The following is a 26,050-nucleotide window of genomic DNA, read 5'->3' on the forward strand; positions in this document are numbered from 1 at the left end:
ATTTCATCAATTTCCAGGTCATTGGCAGACTCTTTCTCTATTTCTTTAGTGTCGAAGCATTTAGTGTGCTGTTAATTACCAACAATCTAACAAAATCATACTAGTCTCCTTAGTCTCTGCATATTCTCGAGTTCAATCTTGGCAAACCATCTGCAATATTTGTCTTTCCTGGCGTGCGCATAACTTTGAAGTATCAGCATCCATTTTTCCACCTGTGCTGACGTTTTGGATTTCCTCGAGAATATGTACTGCAATAGTGTATGATCCATTTCCAGTTCAAACAATTTTAGAAAATTATACAAGTCGTATCGTCCATAAGCCAACACTAAAGCTAAGGCTTCCTTGTCGGTTTCACTGTGTCGACATTCCAAGCCAGACAAACTCCTATATACATGCAATATGATTCTCTTTTCACCATCTTGCTCTTTGGTTGACACTGACACTATACCCATCCACTATCACTCTCATCTAACAATTATTCCTGAAGTATGCTAAAGTTTCAGCTTTTGTCATCAGCTTCTAGAGCTTCTCGATGAAACCAGGTCATTTCTTGCCTGACACAAACTTTGTGTCTTTCTGATGATTTCGTTTCTGTTGCAGTCTTCGATGGCTCTGCATCCTGCGAGATAGCTATTTTCTCTTCCCTGGGGCTAAATCCTTTTTTGATTACATCATGCAATACAAGAAAGTTAACCTCGGTAGCCTGAATTCACACATCTTCTGATTAAGTGTTAAACTAGCTCTTTCTAGCTTGTCAAGAACAGCATTGTCTTCCATCGGGGTCTTTTCTGTTCTGTCCAAGAATGTCACAAGTTAATTGCTACGTAGAACAATTTATTTTCTGATTTCCAATTGAAGAAGCTTTCAGTACCACAACAAAACTAGACTGACGCTACAGTGCACCGAACACCAACGAGTACGGCTTAATTAACCTAAGAAGCACCACTTCACAGGAATCAGCTGCGTTTCAGGCACAAAACAGAACGAACTCAGCAATGAAATCGGTGCACAAATTAAGCCACAAATACTCAGGCGCTTACTGTCTTTTATGTGAAACATATTGATTGTGACAGTGACCAATTAAATCTGCAATATTTGCTACTCCAACACAGTTCTTCAGTTCTCTGATAATCTTCTGGTATTTCTCTGGCACTGAGTTCAAACCAAATATCATTTTTTGCATTGGTTCACTTGATATGTCAAAAATATTGTAACATGCCTAGAAACTTTATCCAGCAAAATCTGGTGAAACCTCATTTTTAATCTTACTTACTGAACACACAGTTTTCCGTGAGTTTCAGCAACAATTTCTCTACAGTTGGAATTGGATGGCATGATGGCTTCAGTTGCCCTACACATATTTACACAAATCCTTATACAGTGAGACCTCGTCCAGATAATCCGGACCCCGATGAACCAGAATCTCCGCTATCTGACACAAAACTGCCGGGAACGGATTTCTTCCTATGCATTTTACCCCTTTAATCCGGAAACCCCGCTGTATGACTCCGACACAAAAGTTTTGGAACAAATGTGCTAAATCAATGGCAATAAAATCCGATAAACCGGATTATTAACGGTTAAGCGAAAATGATTCACGATTGTCCTAATACAGTATGTAGTTAGTTGACGAAACAATAGCCGATTATCTACGCATGATAACGTTGCGGTCTTTATGGATTCAACAGTGCTGTACAGCATTGCCCTTTATAAAAAAATTTAGCCGTGTATTTAGTATTTTAGAAACGAAAAAATAAATTGTTCATCAACAGTAACAAACAACGCTTCTGCAGTCGCAAAAAAATACGTACAGTATATCGGTTGAATGCGGCAATCTATTGAAGACATACTGCTGCAACTCAATTGTGCTATCAGCTTTTGATATCGCATTGCGCAAAGATTAGAAACAGGTCAAAGAAAGTTCAAGAATGCTGGTCTCGCCGGAATGCTTCGCCATGCAAGAGCGGTTGTCAAACCGATTTGCGGCCGCATGTTCGTCACTTCTGGCTTAGAGCATTCGTTTTTAATACGGTGGTTCTGGGGTTCGACACTGGGTCGGATCATACAAAAAATATAATTTTATTTTAGTTGCTGTCCAGCCAGAAACTCGGTACTCGGTACTTTCCGACAATCCGGATACCCCGCTAAACCGACATTTTTTGACGAAACAAAGTGGTCCGGATTAACGAGGTCTCACTGTATCTAGATCTGGTTTGTTATCAATCCTAAAGGTGAAACTCATGTAGTCGGACCTTCTGGCACAGCTTCTATTATGTCAGCTTGTCGCAATTCGTCCAGCTTTTCTTCTACTTTGTCTTTCAGTTGATAAGATACTTCTGTCACTGGCTGCGCAACTGGACTCACTGATTTATCAATGTGCAAATTTAGTTTGTAGTCCTTCAGCAATAAACAACTTCTGTATAGCTTTACAATATCTTCATCCACATAGCTGACAACTTGTGGAAATTGGCCAACGTGGAGAAGACCTAATTCTAGTGCTGATTTCTTTCCTGATAGTGAAGCTTCAGGAGCTGACCCAGAAATGCAGTCACTGACTGAAGCAGTTCTTGAAATGATTGGACCAGGAAGGAATGCAAGCTGTACCTACCTGTTCGGAATGAGCTGACGAATATAGGACATGTCATTCTTCGTGGAACAAGAATCGGTATACCAAAAGGTTTGCATAAACGTGTGCTGGAACTTGCCCAGGCATAATCGTTATGAAACGTCGACTACAAAAGAAGTTATGGTGGCCTGGTATTGATACAGTGAACGGTTCTATAAATCGTGTTATGGTTGCCAACTTGTTTGAAAACCAGCTAGTCCTGAACCAATAAGTAGTACGGAATTGCCATCAGGCCCCTGGCAACACTTAGCAGTTGATTTAATGGGACTTTTACCTTCTGGAGATAGTATTTTTGTAGTTGTTGATTATTATAGTATTTCGAAGTGGATGTTATGAAATCGACTGTGTCGGAAAAAATAATTGCTAGTCTTGAACGAATGTTTACTACCCATGGTTTACACCTGTCTATTATGTCCGACAATGGCCCTCAATTTATAAGTGGTGACTTTAAAAGTTATGTTGATGAGCAGGGCATTCATCATCGTAACGTCACACCAATATGGCCCCAAGCAAATGGGGAAGTTGAACGCCAGAATAGATCATTACTTAAACGCCTAAAGATTGCCCAGACCGAGGGTAAGGACTGGAAAAAGGAGATTAATACTTATTTATTGATGTATCGTTCTACAGCTCATAGTGCTACTGGAGTGAGTTCAGTTGAATTGTTGTTTTCGCGTAAAATACGTACCAAGTTACCTGAGTTTGATTTACAGTGTTTTGATGATTTACAATTTGCTCGTGACCATGATGCCGTTTTTAAACAAAAGGCAAAGACTATGCAGATTTAAGACGATCTGCTGGGCATAGTGATGTTAAACCTGGGGACACTGTGTTACTGAAACAAAATGTACCACGTTATAAATTGTCTACTACATTCCATAAAGAACCTTTTGTTGTGGTAGAGAAACATGGAAACAGTGTTGTAGTTGATAATGCTGAAGTGCAATATAAACGTAATGTGACGCATGTAAAGAAACTTAATGCTGATAATGATGCAATTGATTGTGATAAAGGCGAAACACCTGATACTCAATCCAGTGTTGAAATTACAAGTCGTGAAGTTACTAAACCCTCTTTTAATCTACGGCCTCGTAACGATCTCAATAAACCAGGGCGTTATGATGATTTTGTGCAATGTGTGTTTTGAGTTTTGAATCTTTAATGATCCTTTTTTATGCGCAGTGAACTGTGTTCTTTAATGTTAGCAAAACTTAGTTAATAGGGAATTATACATATGACATGGGAGGAAATGTAGTGTCCGTATTAGCGCCACCATGTGTTTACTATTTGTGTTATGTTGGAAACACTGCGTTCCATGTTGTGAGCGACCTTGTGAATAAAGTCATCCTTTTTGGAGCGTGCTGCAGGAACGAGTGTTACATGTTTTATTGCTGTTCTGTACCAGTTTAGTCTGTACAGTTTTGAACCAGTAAAATCTGAACTTTTAAACTGGGCTATTGTCAAAGCTCAGCTAGAAATTAAAAAGGTCTTACCATACAGTAGGTTTAATTGTACCCCATAACGTCACCATGTTATCAGTTGAAGAACATAATTAAGTACGGCCAAGCCTACCCACAACCACATGGTGAAAAACACTGCAATCTTATTTATGTTGACTACCAGCAAGTAACATAGCCCAGCGTGGTCCAACTACAGGCCCGCGGATAAACTTTTTGCGGCCCGCGAGCTTTCACAGTATTGATTTAATTTATTTCAATTAGAACAAGTATAGCATTTGGATAAAAAGTGTCAAAAATTTAATTCAAGGTTGTAGACAGCAGGGCCTATACTGTTTCAACCTATCAGGTCTCGTCAGTACAACTGGGCTTCTTAAAGGCTGATATGTACCTAGTGTTCCGGACGTTTTTGTTTCCTGTAAATATTCCACAGTTTTCATGTTAGTATATTTTAAATGGGAACCCTAATACTGGCTATTGCGCAACAGTCAGAAATTTGGCATAATCCAATAATTGTGACAGCATCATCCATTTGTGTGTTACGTCATAATAGTGGGCATTATAGATGTGAATGAACAAACTCGTTCTACCGGTACTAGGTAGGCTACTAGTTACTGTAAGAAGCCAGTTGTACTGACCTGACCTTAATGAAGAGTGGTTGAAAAATTACTTTATGATTGAGAATAATGGCAAGCCATTACGTCTTGTATGCAAGCAAACAATTGCAGTGATGAAGGAATATAACGTCAAACGACATTATGAGATGCTGCACAAAATGCAATATGAAGAATATTCTGGGAAGTCACGAATTGATGTTGCTATCTGTCTTAAGAGGGAATATCAGAAAGAAAAGAAAGTTCTGAGTAATTTCTTAAAACCACAAACAACAAGTACAGTAGCATCGTACGAAATTGCTCTGATGATGATAAAGAAAAATAGATCATTTAGAGATGGCGAATTGGTAAAACGAGGTGCAATAAAAATTGCACAGGTGTTTGAAGACAAGGCTGTCAAATAATTTGAAACTGTATCACTGTTTCATCAGACTATTGCGAGACGAGTACGTGATCTTGGCGAACATGTATCATTAAAACTGAAGAATGTAATAGAAAGCTACATATATTTTTCATTGGCACTGGATGAGAGTACGGATATAAGTGACACAAGTCAGCTTCTTATATTCGTACGTACTGTTGGTGACGATTTTACTGTGCAAGAAGAACTGGTCAAAATGTGTTCCTTGAATGAAGGTACAAAAGGTTCAAATATTAATGCTGCCCTCGAGTCTGTTATTCATTACTATGGAGGGTTTGAAAAATGTTCATGCATCATAACTGATTGCGCGAAAGCTATGACTGGTCATAACAAAGGATTAGTTGGTTTGATTAAGAAAAATGGTGTGGAATGTACAACACTACATTGTATCATCCACCAGGAAGCACTCTGTGGAAAATTGTTACAAACGAGTGATGTCATGAAGACAGTTGTCGACATAGTAAATTTAGTTAGAGGCGGCAACAAGGCGCAGAGACACAGGCGTTTCATTACGTTTCTAGAAGAGTGAAATGCAGAATTCAGTGATTTACCACTTTATACAAATGTCAGGTGGCTTAGTGCTGGAAAAGTACTGCAACATTTCTTTGGTCTTCGGAAGGAAATACTATCATTTCTTCAAACACAACAATTGGGTGAAACACAAATGTACCAAACTCAGTTATGCGACAAAAACTTCCCGTGCAATCTTGCTTTTCTTACAGACATGACAATGCACTTGAATGTGTTTGCTAAGTGTGCAGGGGCGAAAGCAAACTATTTCACATTTAGTTGGACATATTGAAGCTTTCCAGAGGAAACTGCACCTTTTTGCTATATGCTTGAAAAATAAAGATCTTTCTCACATTGATTCTTTGCATGCACTTGTGGTAGATGATTATGAAGTGGAATGCTCCCGTTTTGTGAATGATATTAAGGCTTTATCTTGTGAATTTGAGAATATATTTAAAGATTTTGACAGATTAAAACCTCATCTCCATTTGTATAACAGTCCTATGGATGTTAATATGGAAACACAGCTACCAGAACTCCAGCTCGAACTCTGCGAGCTTCAGTGCAACCAATTCTTGCTGTCAAGGAAAAATGAAACTCCAGAGTGCTTCTGGAAATTAGTCAGCAAGGATAGATTTCAAAAATTGGAAAATTTTGCATTAAAAATGCACTCAATGTTGGGAAGAACATACATTTGCGAGAGTACATTTTCTAGAATGAAGGAAGTCAAGTATAAAAACAGAAATCGAATGATAGACGAAACACTGGAAGATAGTCTCCGACTTGCTACCACTAACATTGGAATTGATGTAGAAACGATAGTATCAGAGAAACCTCGACCACAGGAATCTCACTGATAGAGATTTGCAATAAATTTGCTATTGTTTAACAATTTCCATTACGCACTCACTACCATTTTATTGGAAATGGCCCGTAAGTTGTCACGTTTTTGTAAAGTGGCCCGTAAGTCAAAAGTAGTTGGACCACGCTGACGGAGCCTATTGCACTTAACGTACATTGGCGTACAACGAAATTACACACAGCACATACAGGCTATCAGCATCCAACTCGCGAGCGCACATTTCCTTTCCTTTCTTCTGTTTACATTATGCACCATGTCACATGACCACCTCGATCAGTTGGGAAGTAGCGATCCAAAATAGACATCATAAAACAATGTAATAAAAGCAGCACTTCTATGCACTACAAATGTCTCTTTAGGTTGGTGATACTGATAACTGATTAGAAGCAGGTAATGTTTATTTTCAGCATAAGATTATAATAGGTAGCATGACATAAACTGGTAAAGCATTCTTGTTTTTAGCGCAGCTACCAGAACCAGATTAGACTAGACCCAATGGCCAAGACTGAATTATACTGCGGGTTAGCATTTACAATAACCGGTACCAATACACCAACGGTGAGTTAGTTTAAGCTTATTTAACGCAAAGTATTCCTGTTATATACTTAAGTACGCTATAATTATACCTGTTCCTCCTAACTTGTCTTTCACCGGAAACATTCTATTTGTACTTGATCCACATTCTTAAGTCATCAGACATCAGTAATCTTTTTTATTGTGATATAGCGATTGTAATATTGAATTGTAATAATTCAGATAATTGTCGTTTTTAGTAAGCGATCGTATGTTCTCTAGCTAGGTATGTGAATAGTATTAAGAAAGTAGTAGGCCTATTGTCTTTCGTTAACTATGTCATTCAAACATTTAATTCCTAAATCGACATACTTGACTTAGTTTTCTAGTGTTGTAAGTGGCGTCATGTATTTAGAGTGTACGAAATTAGATGGTACTTGTGGTAAAGAATCTCGGTGACGTAGAATATGTTAGAATTTTAGTCATTACAGTGAAACAATGTTGGACACGCATCTCGTGATGTATGCTATAACGGCGTCTTTCACTGATTGGCTGAACATAGCGATATAAAAACTGAGTCTTAGTTCTACTCGTCCGCTTTTTTCCCTTTTCATCATTTAATTCAAGTCGTTAGCTCTATTCGGATTCTAAATGGTACATGAAATTGCTGCTGATGTAATTTAAAGGCAACTAAATTGGAAATACAAATCGAACTTTATGAATGTTGTGCTGACTTTATGACGCAAGAAGAGATAACATAAACAACGGAATCAAAAAGTAAATGGGCAAAACGAACAAGTAAAGCCATCGGCTTTATGTTGTGAGGATGGCGATGGCGATGTCGATTGTTTTAGGTTGGCCCAAAGCCAAAGGCTTTTACTTTTTCTTTCAGAACTACTTGACTATTTTATCTTTGACTCCGATGCATATGCTATCTTTGATTGTTTCGTTAAGTCAGCATAGCATTCATGAAGTCTAAATTGTTATATTTTCCAAAATGTAGTCGTAATCACATCAGAAACAATTTCATATCCATTTTTTAATCCAAATAGAGCTATCAATTCAATTGAATAATGAATAAACCAGAAGGGCAAAAGAGAAAAGCTTCATGTTTGAACCAAGCCTAAGTTTTTATATCGCTATATCTGAGCCAATCAGCGAAAGACATGTCATTTGCATCGTGCTACGTAAAGATCGCATTTTTACAATCATAACAAAAGTTGTGACATATTCTACGTCACCGAGGCTTTTGACCACAAGCACCATTCAACTTGATACACTCTAAAATGTGACGCTACTTGAAAACACTCATAACTGGGTAAAACATATCGGTTTACGAATTCAATGCTTGAATAACACGATTAAGCAAGGATAAAGCACCTGTCTAAATGTTACATTTCATCTAACTGGAGAACACACAATCGCTTATAATGCCAATTATATAACTTATTACAATTCACTGTTACAATCGCCATAATGTCATCCCAAAAGAATATTATAGCCCCATACATCGCCACAGTGACATAATACGAACCACCAATCACCATCCTCGTGATAATTAAGTGATGAAATTGCGATTTTTCTAATTATGTATGGCAATAATTGCTTAATCACTACACGTTAGTAGAAATCTTTTCACCAATATTTTTACTGAGCACTACTTTTGGTGTGAGACCAACTTGTTATTGGACTTGCCTTTCACTTTAATGAATAAAAGCACTCTTTATCGCAAGACAACATAAAGTGTACATCAAGCATCAGTTAAACTGCTTTCCTGTGTGGATTACGCTTAACATGGCTAAAAGTAATTTATTTAGGTCAAATAATTTCTGGCAAGCTCGCAGTGAACGACCGGCCCTCTCCATTTGTGTCAGCCAGACGGGCGATTGTTCCATTTATGCACTGTTTCTTGAAACAACTTCACTCGTAACATTGTATTCTTAACTGTTTTCGTGTTCCGTGCTTAGTTTACCAGAATTGGGTATCCAACTTTTTTGACGGGTACCCATATTTACATCCAGGTTGCCAAGGGCTTCCAATACAAAGAGTTAAGGACATTCACTGTACTGTTGAACGATGATTTTTAAAATGCCTCCATGACCTACCATTAAATTACCCAACACTACATTTGCAAGCATTGCATTGTCTTACTACTAAAGACATTACAAAAAATACAAAATGCAATGCAAAACAATTACAAAAAACGCACCCTTGTGTCCCATACATGTAGACCTTTACCAGACTAGGTCGACCTCAAGGTGCAGCATCACACTTTGCAATTGTGCCAAAATTATACGTTCTTAAAAGTGAAGTAAATATATATTTACATATCCCTAATGTATAAAAGGCGTATTTTCCCGCACTGTTATTCGGTAAATAATAATAATAATAATAATAATACAGATACCTGCACAATTTAGCTGACTCATGCTTTTTGCCTGCAATTAATTGACAGGCGGTAGATAAATGTGCGAAAGTTTATTTGTTTTAGTCACCTACAAACTTCATTGGATGTTGTCAGTGCTATTAAACAAATTTCAACCACCTGCAATCTAATGCTGTCGTCTCGTTTGATTGATAAGATATTAACAAAAAAAAACATTAATTAATAAAATTCGACGAAACTTGAGTTTTTTGTTTTGCCGTAATTGTTTCGGATGCATTTACTATTACATGGAACATTTTAACATCACTAACAAAGACGAAGTAGAACAAACAAAAAATTGGATAACTTTCTTGTATCGTATTGGGGAATAGCCCTCACTTTTTTTCAAAAATCCTATCAAAAAAAGTCTAATGTAGGTTATATACTAGAATTTATTGGGTAACTTTTTTTTCTTTTGGCTCGTAACATGCCTTCACAGCGTCTTGCACTTTGCTGTGTTTTACAAAAGAAAGCAAAGGCAATGTCAAAGACGTGAATACATTTTGAGCAATTAAAATCACTTTGTATTTTCTACTTATCCACGTTCTTGCGATAAACCACTGGCAAATTATAATTTATTTCATATCAATTCAAATGACGAACAATGATAGCCACGAAGAAGTAAAAAATAGTTGTGCACTCAAAAACCTTAAAATAAAAAAGCTCGCAAGACCGGTTTCTGGCCAACTTACTCGAATGGACCTAATACAATCACGGTACGCAGAGTTGCCAGATGTGGCTACTTTGAGCCAAAGGGGCTAATCTACATGCAGCGTGGCTAAAATATTTTTGAAAAATTAGCCAATTGTTAATGACTAATTTACATAGCCTACATGATTTATATGTTATACGTATAAAACCTATTTATGTACAGTATGTAATATGTGCAAATCATATTGGAGAATACAGAATTGAACATGTTCATTCTTCGTACAGTTTCTGTTCAAATGTGTTTAAACCGCTCCCGCATAAAATAGTTAGACTCACTCTCAGAGGGAGGCCTCTCTACCTTCATTACTAATCGTACCCCTCTTAATACTACAACATACATTTGGTTGACGTTCGAATCTTCATCAAATCTTGCATTATTAAAATGGACTAGCTTCCTTTTTGTGGAACGCAAAAGATTTGGTTAAAATGTGGTTAAGGAAAATCTACTCACCCGATGTTACCAGAGTAAACATTCAGCTTCAGCATGATATAATAGCAATGAACTGTCTATAATATTGACTCTATATAGAAGTAGATGGATTATTATGGTAAATAAAATTATGACCTAATTACTTGTATTTTTTAATACCCATACAAAGAAAAAGTTGACCTTCAACAATGAATAAGGAAGCGAACCGGTTGCTAACTAGATTGTATCCCACCACTGCATCTAGGGCATTTGTTATGCAACATTTTTTAAATGTTAATGCCACTGTTTCTTCAGCAATACTTTCCCATGCATCCTTAATCTACTGGCACACTTCTATGATTGTAGGTCGATGAGTTCGGCCAGTCTTTGGAACACTTTTTTGTCCTTCCGGCATCCACCAGTTCCGCTATTCACTCAATTTTAACTTAAAGGGTTTATTCAAACTAACGTCCAGTGATTGTAGCATGCTTGTCATGCCCCCGGGAATAATAGCAAGGTCAGTGTTCATTTCGTTTAACTGATCTTTGACCTCGCTTTGTCGGTGGCATCGGAAAACGGCCAAAACAAGCAACAATGAAGGCTTATGTAGTTTTCCTGGTGGCTTGCCCCAAACATTTTAAATCAATCACATATTAAGTTGGAATCAACCCATCCTTTTTCATTAATTTGCACCTTAATGTAGGTTGATAGCTTCTCTTTCGGCAAGGTTTTCCACTTAAAAACAACATAAGTAGGCAGTTTTGCGTCATCACCAGACACCGAAAGCATCACAGTAAACGTTTCAAATTTGAGATAAATTGTATTTCTTCTCGGCAAGTAGTTCGATTATGAACAGCTAGAAATGTTTTAGCTTATGTTCAAAATCAGACGATCATTTTTGGGCTATGTAGGTGTGACGACAACTTAAGAGTTCATGGCGTTTTATAAAACCCTGACCGCACCAAAAAATTGTTTTACAATTTGCAAAACTTTAATGCACAGATCCGTAGTGCTGATCCCAATTCCAGCACTCCTTTGCTCTTTGACCCATTCGAAAAGTTCTGTTTCTAATTGTGGGAAAGCTACAGATACACCTCACTTTGCTTTCTTCGAACGAATGGTAACGTTTCTAGTTTAGCTTTTCTTTTTCGCCACGTTCTTACGTTGCGGTCAGAAACACCACAGTGACGACCAGCAGCGCGATTGCCATGTTATTCTGCAAACATAACAACTTTTAATTTTTGTGCGGTAGTAGAAGATACTTGCTTTGATGACATGATGCAATGTAAATTTGTAGGAATAGTAAAGAATCTGCCCAGGAGTTGATGGTAGAGGATCTCGTGATAAGATTATTCTTTTGGGCTAACGTGTATTGTTTTAATAACACATTCGTAAACAATGTTTTTTTGTTTTGAAGTCAGTGTATATAGCTGTAAACAAAAATGTATGCTTGAGAGGCTTGATTTGGGCCGACATCGTTATTGCATATCAGTACCCATTGCAACTTCAACTAATTATTACGCGCCGTGTTAAGTAAAGATGCAAAAGTAACACAACAGAAAAAAGCAAAGGCGATAGAAAAGAGAAAAAGACCAGGCGCAAAGAGTCTAGCACAGTGTTTCCCTAACTTTTTTGTCTGTGGAACCCTATAGAGTTATTTAAGTAGACAAGGAAGCCTCTATACGCCGGAAACATCAAGTAAACATAAACGTTTTTTCACCTAAATTTTCGTTATTTACGTTTCGTATAGCGAAGAAAATTCACCACAATGAAGTGCTAATTTCTTCGTTTCCTGACTTCAGTCATGGTCATAACTGTTTGTTCACTTTGATGTGCTAACTGTGATGGTTAAGTGCTAAGCTACTAAGCAGTTGGCCTACTGTAACTTTTACTTACTCAAACAGAAGTTGTAGGCCAGACTGTAATCTTTCCATACTGCGTGGCGGACATTTATTTCCGATTTTGTAATGCGCAGTTGACCAATTTCTTTATCAGTTTCGGAACAATTTTGCACAATACTTTAACTGTCGTTTGATATTTGGAAACTTGCTCTGAATAACTTCGTGTGAACACTCCTTTTAGTATATTTCCAGGATGTTTTCCAGCATCTGTGCTGATAAGAAATGTTTATTGGAAATTCTCGCTTCTTAACTTTAACACTGATTAGTTATTATTATTTATCGATGTCTCAATGTGTCAGCTTTAGCTGCATATATCTCTCATTGTCAAAATATTGTTTTTTCCATTGCACCTGCTATGACTCACAACGTTTTTCTAGTCAAACTTTTTAACTCTTGTTGCTTTCACGTTTTATAAGCTCGCATTTCTACAAGCGAGCGGACCGAGATTTAGTCAAGTGAATCATCGAGATAGAAAGTGGCAATTACGTGACTACGTGAATCATCGAAATCAACAGACGAGCAGTCTAAGCTGGTCAAGGTGATTGCAACTCATGTATCAGACATCTTATAAGCAGTAGTATTACTTATGTTATTGGTTATTTGTAATACTGAGAAAGTTTACAGCACCTTCAATAAAAACCTTTTCTTGTCAACTATTTCTGTTGTAACATTAAAATCTTTCGGCTGACAAAAGGTTAGAGCATTCTAACCGCACGCAATAACAGAGTCAGAAAACTCAACAGGTAAATTAAGTGAAGACACCCTCATAATTTAAAATAAGTTAAATAGAGTCAAATCTTGAAATATATTTCCTATGTATATTTTTATATAGGCAAACATTTTTCCCATATTTCCTTAAGTTCCAGTTGAGTAGCGTCAGAAAAAAAAACTAAACATAAGTATAAAATCACGGCGGCACAGTAGTCTGAGATTGCAGACTGGTTTTGCGCATATGTAGACCTACGTGGAAACGACTGAAGACAAATTAGAAGCTAAGACAAGCATTCAACAGTCACCACGAGTGGATGCTACGCAAATGTTTATTGATGACAATTTCAAACGACGTATCACTCAAATTAGCCTACTAATGCTCTGTATAACGACAAAACGATCCAACAGGTTCTGCGGGGAATAATACTTACCGTTTTCCTCCATCTTATCGTTCACCGCAGAGATATAGAGCTACTCAGGATCATTCATGGCATACCAACTCACGTCAAAAATTCCATTTTTCCGACCAAACGCCATTTCGTCTGGCTTTTCGTTATCCCCACGACGGTCGTAGGGCTGTAAATAGCCACTTTGACAGACCAGCTGTTATTATCATGCTATGTTTGGCCGGCATAAATGCAAGGAACTGCGTGTTCACCACGCCATGTTCTCAAAAAATTACCAGCGTTTTCCTCACCGCCATTAGTAAATTTGGTGGAGAGGAACAGACTTCATAGAGCGACGTTTTATGTTTATGATTGTAAACCTGTTCTTTCTTTTTAGATTAGATTCCGGTAGCGATATCAGTGCCTTAACCAGTAGTTTAAATGGCACTGAACCTCGAAATACCATCACCATGCAACTATAACTTACTGTATGTTCCAAAATTTGTTGTTCTGCGACAAGCAAGCTCAAGTTGGAATTAAGTTTTCATTTCAGTTGTCCATGGTCGTTTTGTATTTGTGATAATTTACAGTAGCCGATCCTGGGTGCTGATTTTCTAGTCCATTATGGCCTGTTAGTTGATGTTGAGCATAGACGTTTACTCCATGATTATTCTCGTGAACAAATTTCCGCTCAATATTGGGGAAGAGTTAAGGAGAAAATGTGCACATCTAGTGCCGCTTTGGACCACATCGTTAGTGAGGATGAGATTGAAATGCGTGAAGTATGTAATGATTAATGCAACGCCCCGCGCAGTCATCAATCAACGCCCCTTGTAGCTTCGTCGCATATCTCGTAATCACGCCATTTATGTTCTCAGTTCAGTCCCTCAGTTCTTTTCAGTTGCGTGATTACGATTCACCATTTTAAGATTACCAGTTTTCCTTTTATGCTTTTGTTTAACTTTACCTTTTTGTGTTGCAGCTTAGTTTAGTTTTTTGTCTCTTAAAGCTGTGCAATTAAAGAATACGAACATTTACAACTGTCTGTTCAGTTCAATTTAAGAGACAAAGATCAATGTCGTCTACAATAAATGCTTTCAAGCCTTCTCGACTAGAAATCGATGTGAACTCGGACACTGCTGCAAAATCTTGGAAACATTGGAAAAAGACATTTGAGAACTATACCATAGAACACGAAGCGCAAGTGAACAGCACGGCATTTAACAAACTACGTTTATTGACCAATTTCGTTTCTGCAGAAATTTTTGAGTTCATAGAAGACTGCACTACGTATGAAGCAGCTGTCGAAATTCTTCAAGACTTGTTTGTCAAAAAACCAAACGAGATTTTCGCTCGCCATTTATTGGCGACCCGCAAACAACAAAACGGCGAATCTTTACAAGAGTTCATGCAAGCTCTACAAATCTTAAGCAAAAACTGTCAGTGTAAGGACATTTCTGGTGAACAATATCGAAAAGAACTATGTAGAGACGCCCTCATAAATGGAATTTTATCACCCATTATACGACAACGTTTACTGGAAAACAGTACTCTTGACCTCAAAACAGCATTCGACCAAGCAAATGCCCTGGATACGGCTCATCGGAACTCGCTGGCTTATAATCTACCTACAACGATTGCTGCTGCGGAAACGTGCGAACCCCTGGTGACGATCCCCAAAGAAAATTCAGAAACTTCAGCCACTAACATGGTGCACTCTCAGAATTTTGTTGCAACGTCGAATCGGAAGAAGTGCTACTTCTGCGGTTACAACTACCACGAGAGAAAATATTGTCCCGCCCGGAATTCATCATGCAACAAGTGTGGTAAGCTTGGACACTTTATGAAAGTTTGTAAATCTAAAACAGGCCATCAAGTTTCTGCAACTTTAACGCCAGATCTACGGGTATGTGCATTGTGTCCTTACAGCTTATCCGCTGCAACGTTATCAGTTTGCATAAACGGAAGAAAATTATGTGCACTGGTGGACTCTGGGAGCTCTGACAATTACATAAGTAACAAAACGATACAGTCGCTATGCCTTGACGTTTCGCCAACGCAGCAAACAGTATCAATGGCGCAATCGAAGTTATCCTGTACGATAAGCGGCTTCTGCGTTGCTGATGTTGCAATCAACAATCAAACGTACACTGCTGTAACCTTTGGTGTCATAGATCATCTCTGTGCGGATATTATACTTGGCCAAACTTTTCAAAAGCAACATAAACGGCTTGTAATTGAGTATGACGGCTGTCTTGAAGATTTTGTTATATCTAAATCTTCTTCTTGTGCACTCCCTGCTGCATTAGTGCCAACCGAAACGCTATTTCCAAACTTACCTCGGAATTGTAAGCCAATCGCTGTGAAATCTCGGCAATACAACGAAGCAGACAGAAACTTCATTGCCGGCGAAATCAAGAAATTGCTCGAAGATGACATTATCGAAACCAGTCGTTCACCTTGGCGTGCCCAAATTGTTGTTGTACGAACTGGAGAGAAAACACGTATGTGCATTGATTACTCGCAGACGATCAATTTGTATACAGAATTAGACGCATATCCTTTTCCCAGAATAGATGCGATGGTAAATCAACTTGCAGAGTATAGCACTTACTCTCGATATGACTTGAAATCTGCTTACCATCAAATTCCTATTCTCTCTTCAGACCGTAAATACACTGCATTTGAAGCAAACGGTAAATTGTGGCAGTACAAACGCATCCCATTCGGAGTCACGAACGGTGGCATGAATTTTCAACGTGCTATTAACCGCATCATTGAAGAGGAAAACTTAAAAGACGTTTATGCTTATCAAGATGACGTAACAGTTTGTGGCCGAAATCAAGATGAACACGATCTCAACGTAAAAAAGTTTCTAAAGGCCTTCAAGCGTCGAAACTTATCGTTTAATGAAACCAAAACCGTCAAGTCTGCTCCTCACATCAACGTTTTAGGGTACAGAGTCCAGCATAAACTTATTCAGCCAGACCCAGAACGGTTAAAACCCCTTCAAGAGTTTCCTCCTCCTCAAAACAAAAAAGGATTACAACGAGTCTTGGGAATGCTGGCATATTACGCAAAGTGGATTCCAAAATTTTCCGACAAGGTGAAACCACTAGCAACAGCTGACTCCTTTCCCTTAAACGACGAGGCTTGTCAAGCATTCAGCAATCTTAAAGGCGAGTTAATGAATGCATCCCTTCAGTCAATTGATGAAACATTGCCGTTTGTAGTAGAATGTGATGCATCTGATGTCGCCGTCTCTGCCACCTTGAATCAAGGTGGTCGCCCCGTTGCTTTCCTCTCTCGAATGCTCCATGGGGCGGAATTATTGTATCCTGCAGTAGAGAAAGAGGCGACTGCAATTATCGAAGCCACCAGAAAATGGAGAGATCTCCTCCTTCGTCGACATTTCGAGCTCATAACAGATCAACGATCAGTGGCGTTCATGCTGGACAATCGCCGCCGAACAAAAATTAAAAACAACAAAATTCAAACCTGGAGAATGGAACTTGCGTCCTTAAGTTATACCATTCACTACCGACCAGGTAAGCTAAACGTCGGCGCTGATTCCTTCACCAGAGCGTACAGTGCATCCGTGAATCAAAATTGTCAAATCAATGACATTCATGACATGCTGTGTCACCCAGGTGTAACAAGATTACTGCACTTCGTTCGAACAAAAAAACCTGCCTTTTTCCACTGAAGAAGTTCGCAAAGCGTGCTTGAACTGCCGTGTCTGTCAAGAATGTAAACCCCAGTTTTATAAAATGCCTCAAATGAACCTCATCAAAGCAACAAAGCCTATGGAACGTGTTAGTATCGATTTCAAAGGACCTCTACCATCTAAAGGTAAAAACAAGTACATACTCACAATCATTGACGAATACTCGAGGTTTCCATTTGCAATACCATGTCCGAACATGCACTCTTCAACTGTCGTCGAAAGTTTGAAACTTTTATTCGTACTTGTAGGTTTACCTAATTATATTCATTCAGACCGAGGTTCATCATTCTTGTCAAAGGAACTACAATCCTATCTGCATGGCCTCGGTATAGCAACGAGCAGCTGTACTCCATACCATCCCACTGGAAATGCTCAAGTTGAACGGTACAACGGTATCATATGGAAAGCCGTAACACTCGCCCTGAAGTCAAGGGGGATGAATGTTTCTGAATGGGAACAAGTGCTTCCCGGTGCATTACACTCGATCCGTTCGCTCCTATGCACCTCAACTAATGCTACACCGCACGAAAGATTTTTCGCCTTTAACCGACGATCGGAAAACGGCACGGCTCTGCCGTCGTGGCTGGTGGGTCCAGGCAAAGTATTCCTTCGTCGATTCGTCCGCTCAAGCAAACATGAGCCTTTAGTCGATGAAGTTGATTTGGTCAACACAAATCCAACGTACGCACGTGTCCGATATCAGGATGGAAGGGAATCAACGGTCTCGTTGAAGGATCTAGCCCCTTGTCGACCGCACGAGATTGAAAAAGAACAACCTGTCACTGCTACACCGCAAATCCAAGATACTCAGAACATTTCTAACAAACCTGAACAATCCGCTGAAGTGCCCTTAACTTCAGCTGAGCAAATGGCAATCGAACCGGCAGAAGCGGAGATTCGTCGGTCGGCCCGCAGCAATAAGGGAGTGCCTCCAATCAGATATGTTGCCGAACCTTAGATTTGTCATACGCTATTGTTGATGTGTTGTACTCATGTGCAATTGTTGATATTGTTGACACGATTTGATTTATTTATTTCGCATGTTATATTTATTTACGCTATGCTTCGTTGTTGGGCTGGGAGAATGTAATGATTAATGCAACGCCCCGCGCAGTCATCAATCAACGCCCCTTGTAGCTTCGTCGCATATCTCGTAATCACGCCATTTATGTTCTCAGTTCAGTCCCTCAGTTCTTTTCAGTTGCGTGATTACGATTCACCATTTTAAGATTACCAGTTTTCCTTTTATGCTTTTGTTTAACTTTACCTTTTTGTGTTGCAGCTTAGTTTAGTTTTTTGTCTCTTAAAGCTGTGCAATTAAAGAATACGAACATTTACAACTGTCTGTTCAGTTCAAAGTACTTCAAGACTAAGCATGTACGTGCCACTTTTACTTGATTTGTATAGCTGAGGTCCACCCACAGACAGCTTCCTTACTAATCTTTAACCTGTGCCAACCATATTACGAAAGGCGAGAATATTATATACCTCCTCCAGAAGAATATATGCATAAGAAGCATACCGCAGTTCATCAATGCAAAGCAACTGTTTATGATCCCAGTCACGCCTCATCGATATTGAGATCTTTGTGTGCCGTACCTTCATCACTACATCTATCGCAACACAATTTTTTTTGGATCAAAGATGATGATAATACAGTTGCCGGGTTAGCAACCCTTCAAGCACCCAATATTAGCAAGTTGAAGCAGCAGTAAAAACTCTGTACTGCAACATAGTTAAGCGAACAATTCTTGCTGCTGTTGTTTTCTTCGTCATGCATCAAATCGATGACTGCGAAAGCCTGGCTGCAGAGAGCGCAAATGCTGCATTTTCAAGACCTGCAAGCTGTCAACGCCACCATCACTATTTCGAAGCTTCCATAAATTGCGGTTATTATATTGTGGCGATTGTTATAGTGAATTGTAGTAACTGGATGATTGATGTTTTTTAGTAATCAATCGTGTGCTCTCTTGCTAGATAAATGTGACTTTTAAAAATGCTCGTGTTGGGTTCGGTGGCTTTACATAGCTGTCGCGTTTAACTATGACACGTATACGTGTGATAAGTTAACTTGCTTTCAAAGTGCTAGCAGTATGCCTAGGCCCTAGACTCCTAGAGTGTTACGAATTTAGAAGTGTTCTAGTTCTGTGACGTAAATGGTGTTCTCAAATCGTTACTGGTTAGAAAGGAGATATTCTGTGACACGTCGATTTGTACAAGGGGTAGCCTTAGTTGATTGGCTATAGCAAAAAGTATAAAAAGAATTGACCTTGGTTTAATCGTTCACTTCTGATAAGATCTCTCATTTTGGAAAATCTGGTTTTATGAAAGGTCTATCTAAAAAGTTTGTTTGTTGAAATGGCATGGTAATTCCTTCTGATGTAATTGCGACTACATTTCGGAATATAAGGATTTCGACTTTATGAACATTGTGCTGACTTAAAGAAAAAATGAGCAATAGCATAAAGCATCGGAGTCAAAAGTAAATAGACAAAAGGAGTTCTAAACGAACAATTAAAGCCTTTGGCTTTATGTCATCCAAAAACATTAATATGGTACCCATTCATCGCCACATCATGTTGCGACTCTTAAACGTTTTTTTGTGTAACCGCAACGGAGCGCAAGAAATTTAGAGTGTAAACTATGAGGAAACGCAAGAAGTGGGTGCTGACTATACACCAAACAAAACTTTTTCTGCATTACTGTTAGCAAAACAAAAAGATTTTCAAAAGTGTGGGCTTTACCCCAATCAATACGGTAGTCAAAAACAGTCATGTTGTATAAAGTACAGTATATGACGCAAAACTTTCATTGCAAGAAAAAACCTGAGGTGGTTAATATGCCATGAAAACCTTAGATCTCATAAATTGCCAGATAATACGATTCAAAGTCAAACTAAATTAAAACACGGTCATCGTGAAGTATTATGAATATTCAACTGGCAGCATTTACAAGGTGTAAAAATCTGCTCGTCTCACCACCCGTAAAGATTAAAGTGAGCACGGATAATCACCCGCTTCAAAAAAACCAGACCGAAAAAAGTTAACAATTACGAACTTTGACTTTACAAAACGCAGTTAGCAGAAATAAAGTCACCTCGAAAAATTTTAGCAATGCTGACAGTCGCTTGCCATGCCACAGCTACCTTGTGTAAATATGAAAGTCAACGCCTATAGCTTATCTTCATGTGTTACATTATCTTATAAAAAAAATTAATAAATATGGGGCGAAGAGCCAAGAGCCAAGTAAACAATACAACTTAAACTAAAAATTGGCATAAAAAGGTATTTGATGGCCTCATTGTAATTTTAACGTGCACTGAATATTAATATTACAAAAGACATCTTAAGCAATTCTGTTTACAAATTAACAATCAAACCTTCAATATATTCTGGGTTCCATTGTTTTTAAGTTCAATACTTGCGTTAAAGGTTTCAGCATTCCCATTCAGATTATTTATAACTTGATACTTTATTTGTAAATTTCCTCCAATGTAGTTAAGTGTAGCTTGTTTAACACAATGAACCTGCAAAACTGAAAATATTTGTTAAATTAATTATTTAAAATCAGCCATTCGAATGAGCAGGGTCAGAAAATCTGTTACAATTTACTTATTTGTGTGTCAAGATGATATAAGTATACAGGGTCCAAACAAATGTTTGTGCGATAGATAACGGTAGACTGAACTCCTGCTAATAATAGGAATAACTTTCTTACATGTTGATATTAACAAATTCTCAAGTAAAACAAGTGAGGGCTGCTAAATTTACAAATTCCGGTGTTACTATGAAATTATCAAAATTACAAATCTCTAATCGAGGTGGGTTTTTGGGAACATTTTTGGCTGGTCTAGCGGGTACTATTTTACCTAATATAATAAGTGGATTAACTGGTAACGGTTTGACATTACCTGAAACTGCAGTTGGTAAAAGTTTAGTTCTATCTGGTTCAAGTGGTCAAGGTTTATTGCTATCAGGTTCGAAGGGAACAGTTCAATATTTTACTAAACCAAAAATGTTCGGAAAAGGTTTATTGCTTGGTACAAATTCTTCATTAAAAAACATTCCAATTTCAGGTTTGATTTTATAATGTTCAATATAAAATGTATTACGAATACTTACTTAATTTAACAGAAAATTAAAAGAAAAAAATAACTGATGAAAGGATTTGATTATCAAATAAGAATTTAAAAATAAAAGGGTATTCAAAGGTTAATTTAACAAATCAACAGATTAATAAAATTAAAAAAGCAAAAGCAGCCGGACGTGGAGTTAAAATAAAGTACAGTAAAACACAATTACCAAAACAAGGAGGTTTCTTAAGTGCGTTACTAAATTTAGGAAAGAATGGTGTTACCGTTTTTAGCGCAAAAAGGTAAACCAACTCTTAGATTAACAGCAGCTTCTGATGCTATTCAAAGGAAAGTTAATAAAGCTGTACAATAAATGAAACCTCTACCAAATTTAAATATTGATGATATTATGAGAAATTATCATTACTACCGTGGAACTTTTATTAAAACCATATTACCTGAAAAATTGAATGAAAAAGAAAAAATTAACAGGATTATTTTAAAGGAAATGGGACTCATTGGGTTTGTTATATAACATTGTTTTAACTATATTGTTATAATAGCGAAGGCACTACGTGTAATGAATATTTTGATAGTTTTGGATTAATTTCTCTCAATAAAATTATAAAATATATAAGAACTACACATTAAAATATTATTCATAATTATTCACAAATTGAAAATGTTAATTCAATTCTTTGTAGATATTGCTGTATTTATTATTTTTTTGAAAGAAATAAAGGAAGAAAACCAAATGAAGTTTTACCAGATTTTCATAAAGAATCTATAATCTTTAATGAAATGTTGATGAAATTTTTCAGGGACAAAGTTTGCTTTCGGTACTAATTATATAGGCCTACTCATACAATAAGATGTCAATGTTAACGAATTGTGTAAAAGAATGAACAAAAATGAAATAGGTTACTGGAACTGAAGTAATTTATAAAAGAAAAGGAAACAGACGAAAGTGAAAATGTAAATGTGCTAGTCGTGGTATAATGAAGCATAGTTTTTTCGGTAACAGACATGGTGGTTTTGCTTACCAAAGGAGCTTCGCTTACCGGAAGGGCTTGGTGGGTTCATAATTTAATTGGAAAATTACCTTGACCAAAAGGCTCTGCCAAGTCATAAATATACTGGACCTTATAACCCCTTTGATAAACTTGATGCGAATGATAATTATCCTTTACCCGGACAAGAACCTTTTAATCAAATTAATGCGATTGCCATAAAACATGATATTTGTTACCGCGACCACAATAATAAGCAAGGGGAAATCGAATGTAATAAAGAAATGTTAGATAATTTTGCTCAAATCAAAACAAAAGGTGTTTGGGAATCGTTTGATAAAAACTTGTACAAACCGCAATTGCAACTAAATATAAATTAGGGTTTTTGGGGCTGCTAAAAACGGAAAAAAACGTCATGGGAATCTGAACTAGCTAATGAATTACTAAAACGAATTAAACAGAAATTTCCGCGTCGTCGAATTGTTGTTAAATTTATTGATGAAATTTGGGCAGGTGTTCTGGTAGAAATGAAACGATTTAGCAAGTGGAATAATGGTTATAGATATTTACTTATGGTGATTGATTTATTTTCTAAGTTTGGCTGGATCGTTCCTTTAAAAGATAAAAAAGGTCTAACTGTCGCTAATGCTTGTAAGAAGCTATTTCCTGATGATAGAATCCCTAAATTTTTATGGACTGATAGAGGAAAGGAATTTTATAATAAACATATGAACGAACTTGTAAAAAATCATGATATTAAATTATATTCAACTGAAAATGAAGAAAAATGTTTTTTGGTTGAGCGCTAGAATATATCAATTAAATCTAAAATGTGGAGGAAATTTACGGCCTACCGTACTCAATATTTAAAATTGTTGCTTGAAACTGGGAATGAATATAATAATATTTATCACAGGCCATTAAATTACCTTAAAATGAATCTTGTAGAGCTACTTTTAAATTACATTAAAATGACAAGCAAAAAGGAAAATGAATTCTTGGTTTATTTCAATTTGTATAGTGACATCAAAAAGGCGACGCAAAAACCAAAGTTTGAAATTGCTGATACTCTTCAAATTTCATATTATAAACGAAAATTGTTTGATAAAGGATACACCCCGAATTGGACGAAAGAATTATTTATTATATTTAAAATTCAAAAAGTTCACAAACGAATATTTACTACCCTTGGTTTGCCTCTGTCTTTTATATCCAACAATGGCCCTCGATTTACAAGTTATCTAAATAAGCAAGGCGTATAGGCCTAACACCATAAAGTAACCCTAAGATGGCTTCAAGGCAAACGGGGAAGTTGAACGCCAGAATAGATCTTCACTTAAACGCCTTAAAAAGCCGTCAAACAGGGTGAAACTAAGATCTATATGATTTTGTTAGACGTGTTACGAAAACATTTAAATAGCTGGCTAGAGCAGGGGTGGGCAAACTTTTTGTACTGAGGGCCACATTTGAAAAATTTTGCAGCCGGGTGGCCGCACACTTTCATTACAAAGTAGGAAAATTTACCCCGTGTGTAAATCAACGCATATTCATATGCGTCACGTCATATGCATATGCATATTCATATGCGTACTCACGGCACAACAAGCAAACTGCGTTATTCTCAATTTCGATAAAATAGTATTTAATAGTCCATTCCTTATTGAAAATACGGCTTTCGTCTTCAATGTTTCGCTTCTTAACAGCACTCATTATTTTAACGGTTCCACGACATATGACCGCGAACAAACTCACCGGGGACAACTGAACGTGACGTAAATTGACCGCGAACAAACTGACCGTGATGTAAATTGACCGCGAACAAACTAACCGGGAACAGACTTACCGGAATGAAAATTGACCGGGAGGTAAATTGACCGTGCAAGTGCTGAATTATTGTGTTTAAGTTGATGGTAGTATATGATATGTAAAGTAAATATTTGTTTGTAACTATTTCCTTTGTTTTTAACAAAATTTTTTTTTATTTCAATACACATTGAAACATTTATTGAAATTAACAGAAATATTTCCGGAAATACGAGAAATACGAGTAACAACATTAAAAGACGTTCACTGCAAAACACATATGACACTACATAATAAGGGCACTAAAATTTACACAAACTGTTATTTGACAAATCAGTCAACCTTGACTGCAATACACATACTTAATTGGCTGGGATTAAAGCTGATGCGCGACTAGATAGTGAATTAGAATTTTGACCTTTTGACGGCCAATCTGTCGCCGGTTAATTTGATCGCCGGCCAATTTATCGACGGTTAATTTGATCGCCGGCCAATTTACGTCACTGTTAATTTGATCGCCGGCCAATTTGTTGCCGGTCAGTTGTCCACTACCAGTTGTCGCCGGTGAGTTTGTTCACGGTCACTTCTCGTGATCCCTATTTTAACAGAATAAAAATATAAATCTTTTATTTTTTAACAAAATCCTGTCGAAGTAGAAAACATTACACTGTGCGTCTCAAATAACAATGAAAAGCTATTTGGAGGAAAGCAGAAGTACTGGTAGGCCTACGAAGTGTACGGCTAGTTGCTGAGAGCGGGATCACGAGAAATGACCGTGAACAAATTCGGGAGCACGACATATGGCCGCGGGAAAGTGGCCGCGAACAAACTCACCGGGGTCAACTGAACGTGACGTAAATTGACCGCAGACAAACTGACTGTGACATAAACTGGCCGGCGATCAAATTAACCGTCGATAAATTGGCCGGCGATCAAATTAACCGGCGACAAATTGGCCGTCAAAAGGTCAAAATTTTAAACTCGGTAGTATATGATATGTAAAGTAAATATTTGTTTGTAACTATTTCCTTTGTTTTTAACAAAATTGTTTTTTATTTCAATACACATTGCAACGTTTATTGAAATAAACAGAAATATTTCCGGAAATACGAGAAATACGAGTAACAACATTAAAAGACGTTCACTGCAAAACACATATGACACTACATAATATGGGCACTAAAATTTACACAAGCTGTTATTTGACAAACAAGGAAGTTTATTGCGCAAATTGTAGGTTGTGGGCGATGCCTCTGAGAAAATCTAATATGTCACGGTTTGCAAAATCTTCAACGATGGTTTGAAGTCGCGCATCCAGATCCTTGTATTTTCTCCTTTTGGCAGGAGGCCCTTGGGCACAGAGCGCCTCAATCTTGTTTTTGTTTATGTTCTGCAATTTCCTTAAACTTCTATAAATTTCCAAATGGTTGGGTGTTGCATTGATAACATCCTGTTTATTAGACTGTGGTGACCTTCAACTTTGTTGTTGGTTCTGGCTTCGCCATTTAACACCCGAACATGGACGTTCCAGAAGTCATGTGAATATGGCGGGTCTCTTCGGAGCTGAGTTCGAAAGCGACGCCCGATGTAAGTACGCTCAAAGTAGTCGAGAAGCGGAAGCATTTCATCAGGCAAAAATTCCTCTAATGTTTCAAAAGCCTCAATCAGATGCTGTATTGGAACAAATGCCAAAGCCGGTATGTGACGCAGCAGTAGTGCAAATTCTTGATCATTTTGATACCTTCTTTGAAGTCCGATTTGCTGCATGTGCTTCCTGACATTTTGATTTAAATGAAAAAAGCAACCACTTACTGTGAGGTCATCATAGTCAAACACCATCCGAATTGCATTTATTGCAGACATTTCAAAATCAACCAAAAAACTTGTTGGAT

The 26,050-nt window shown here is 37.5% G+C and overlaps 1 protein-coding gene across 1 annotated transcript in view; it reads right to left on the minus strand.

The window, feature by feature from the left end:
* Positions 1–26,050, minus strand: part of LOC143462314 (beta-hexosaminidase-like) — an 86,321-nt gene that overhangs the window by 54,250 nt on the left and 6,021 nt on the right. The window contains exon 2 of the mRNA XM_076960428.1: positions 20,653–20,807. Coding sequence (XP_076816543.1) covers positions 20,653–20,807 — 155 coding nt within the window. The remainder of the gene's footprint in view (positions 1–20,652; positions 20,808–26,050) is intronic.

This window comes from Clavelina lepadiformis, chromosome 6, assembly GCF_947623445.1.
Source record: "Clavelina lepadiformis chromosome 6, kaClaLepa1.1, whole genome shotgun sequence".
Taxonomy (NCBI): Eukaryota; Metazoa; Chordata; class Ascidiacea; order Aplousobranchia; family Clavelinidae; genus Clavelina; species Clavelina lepadiformis.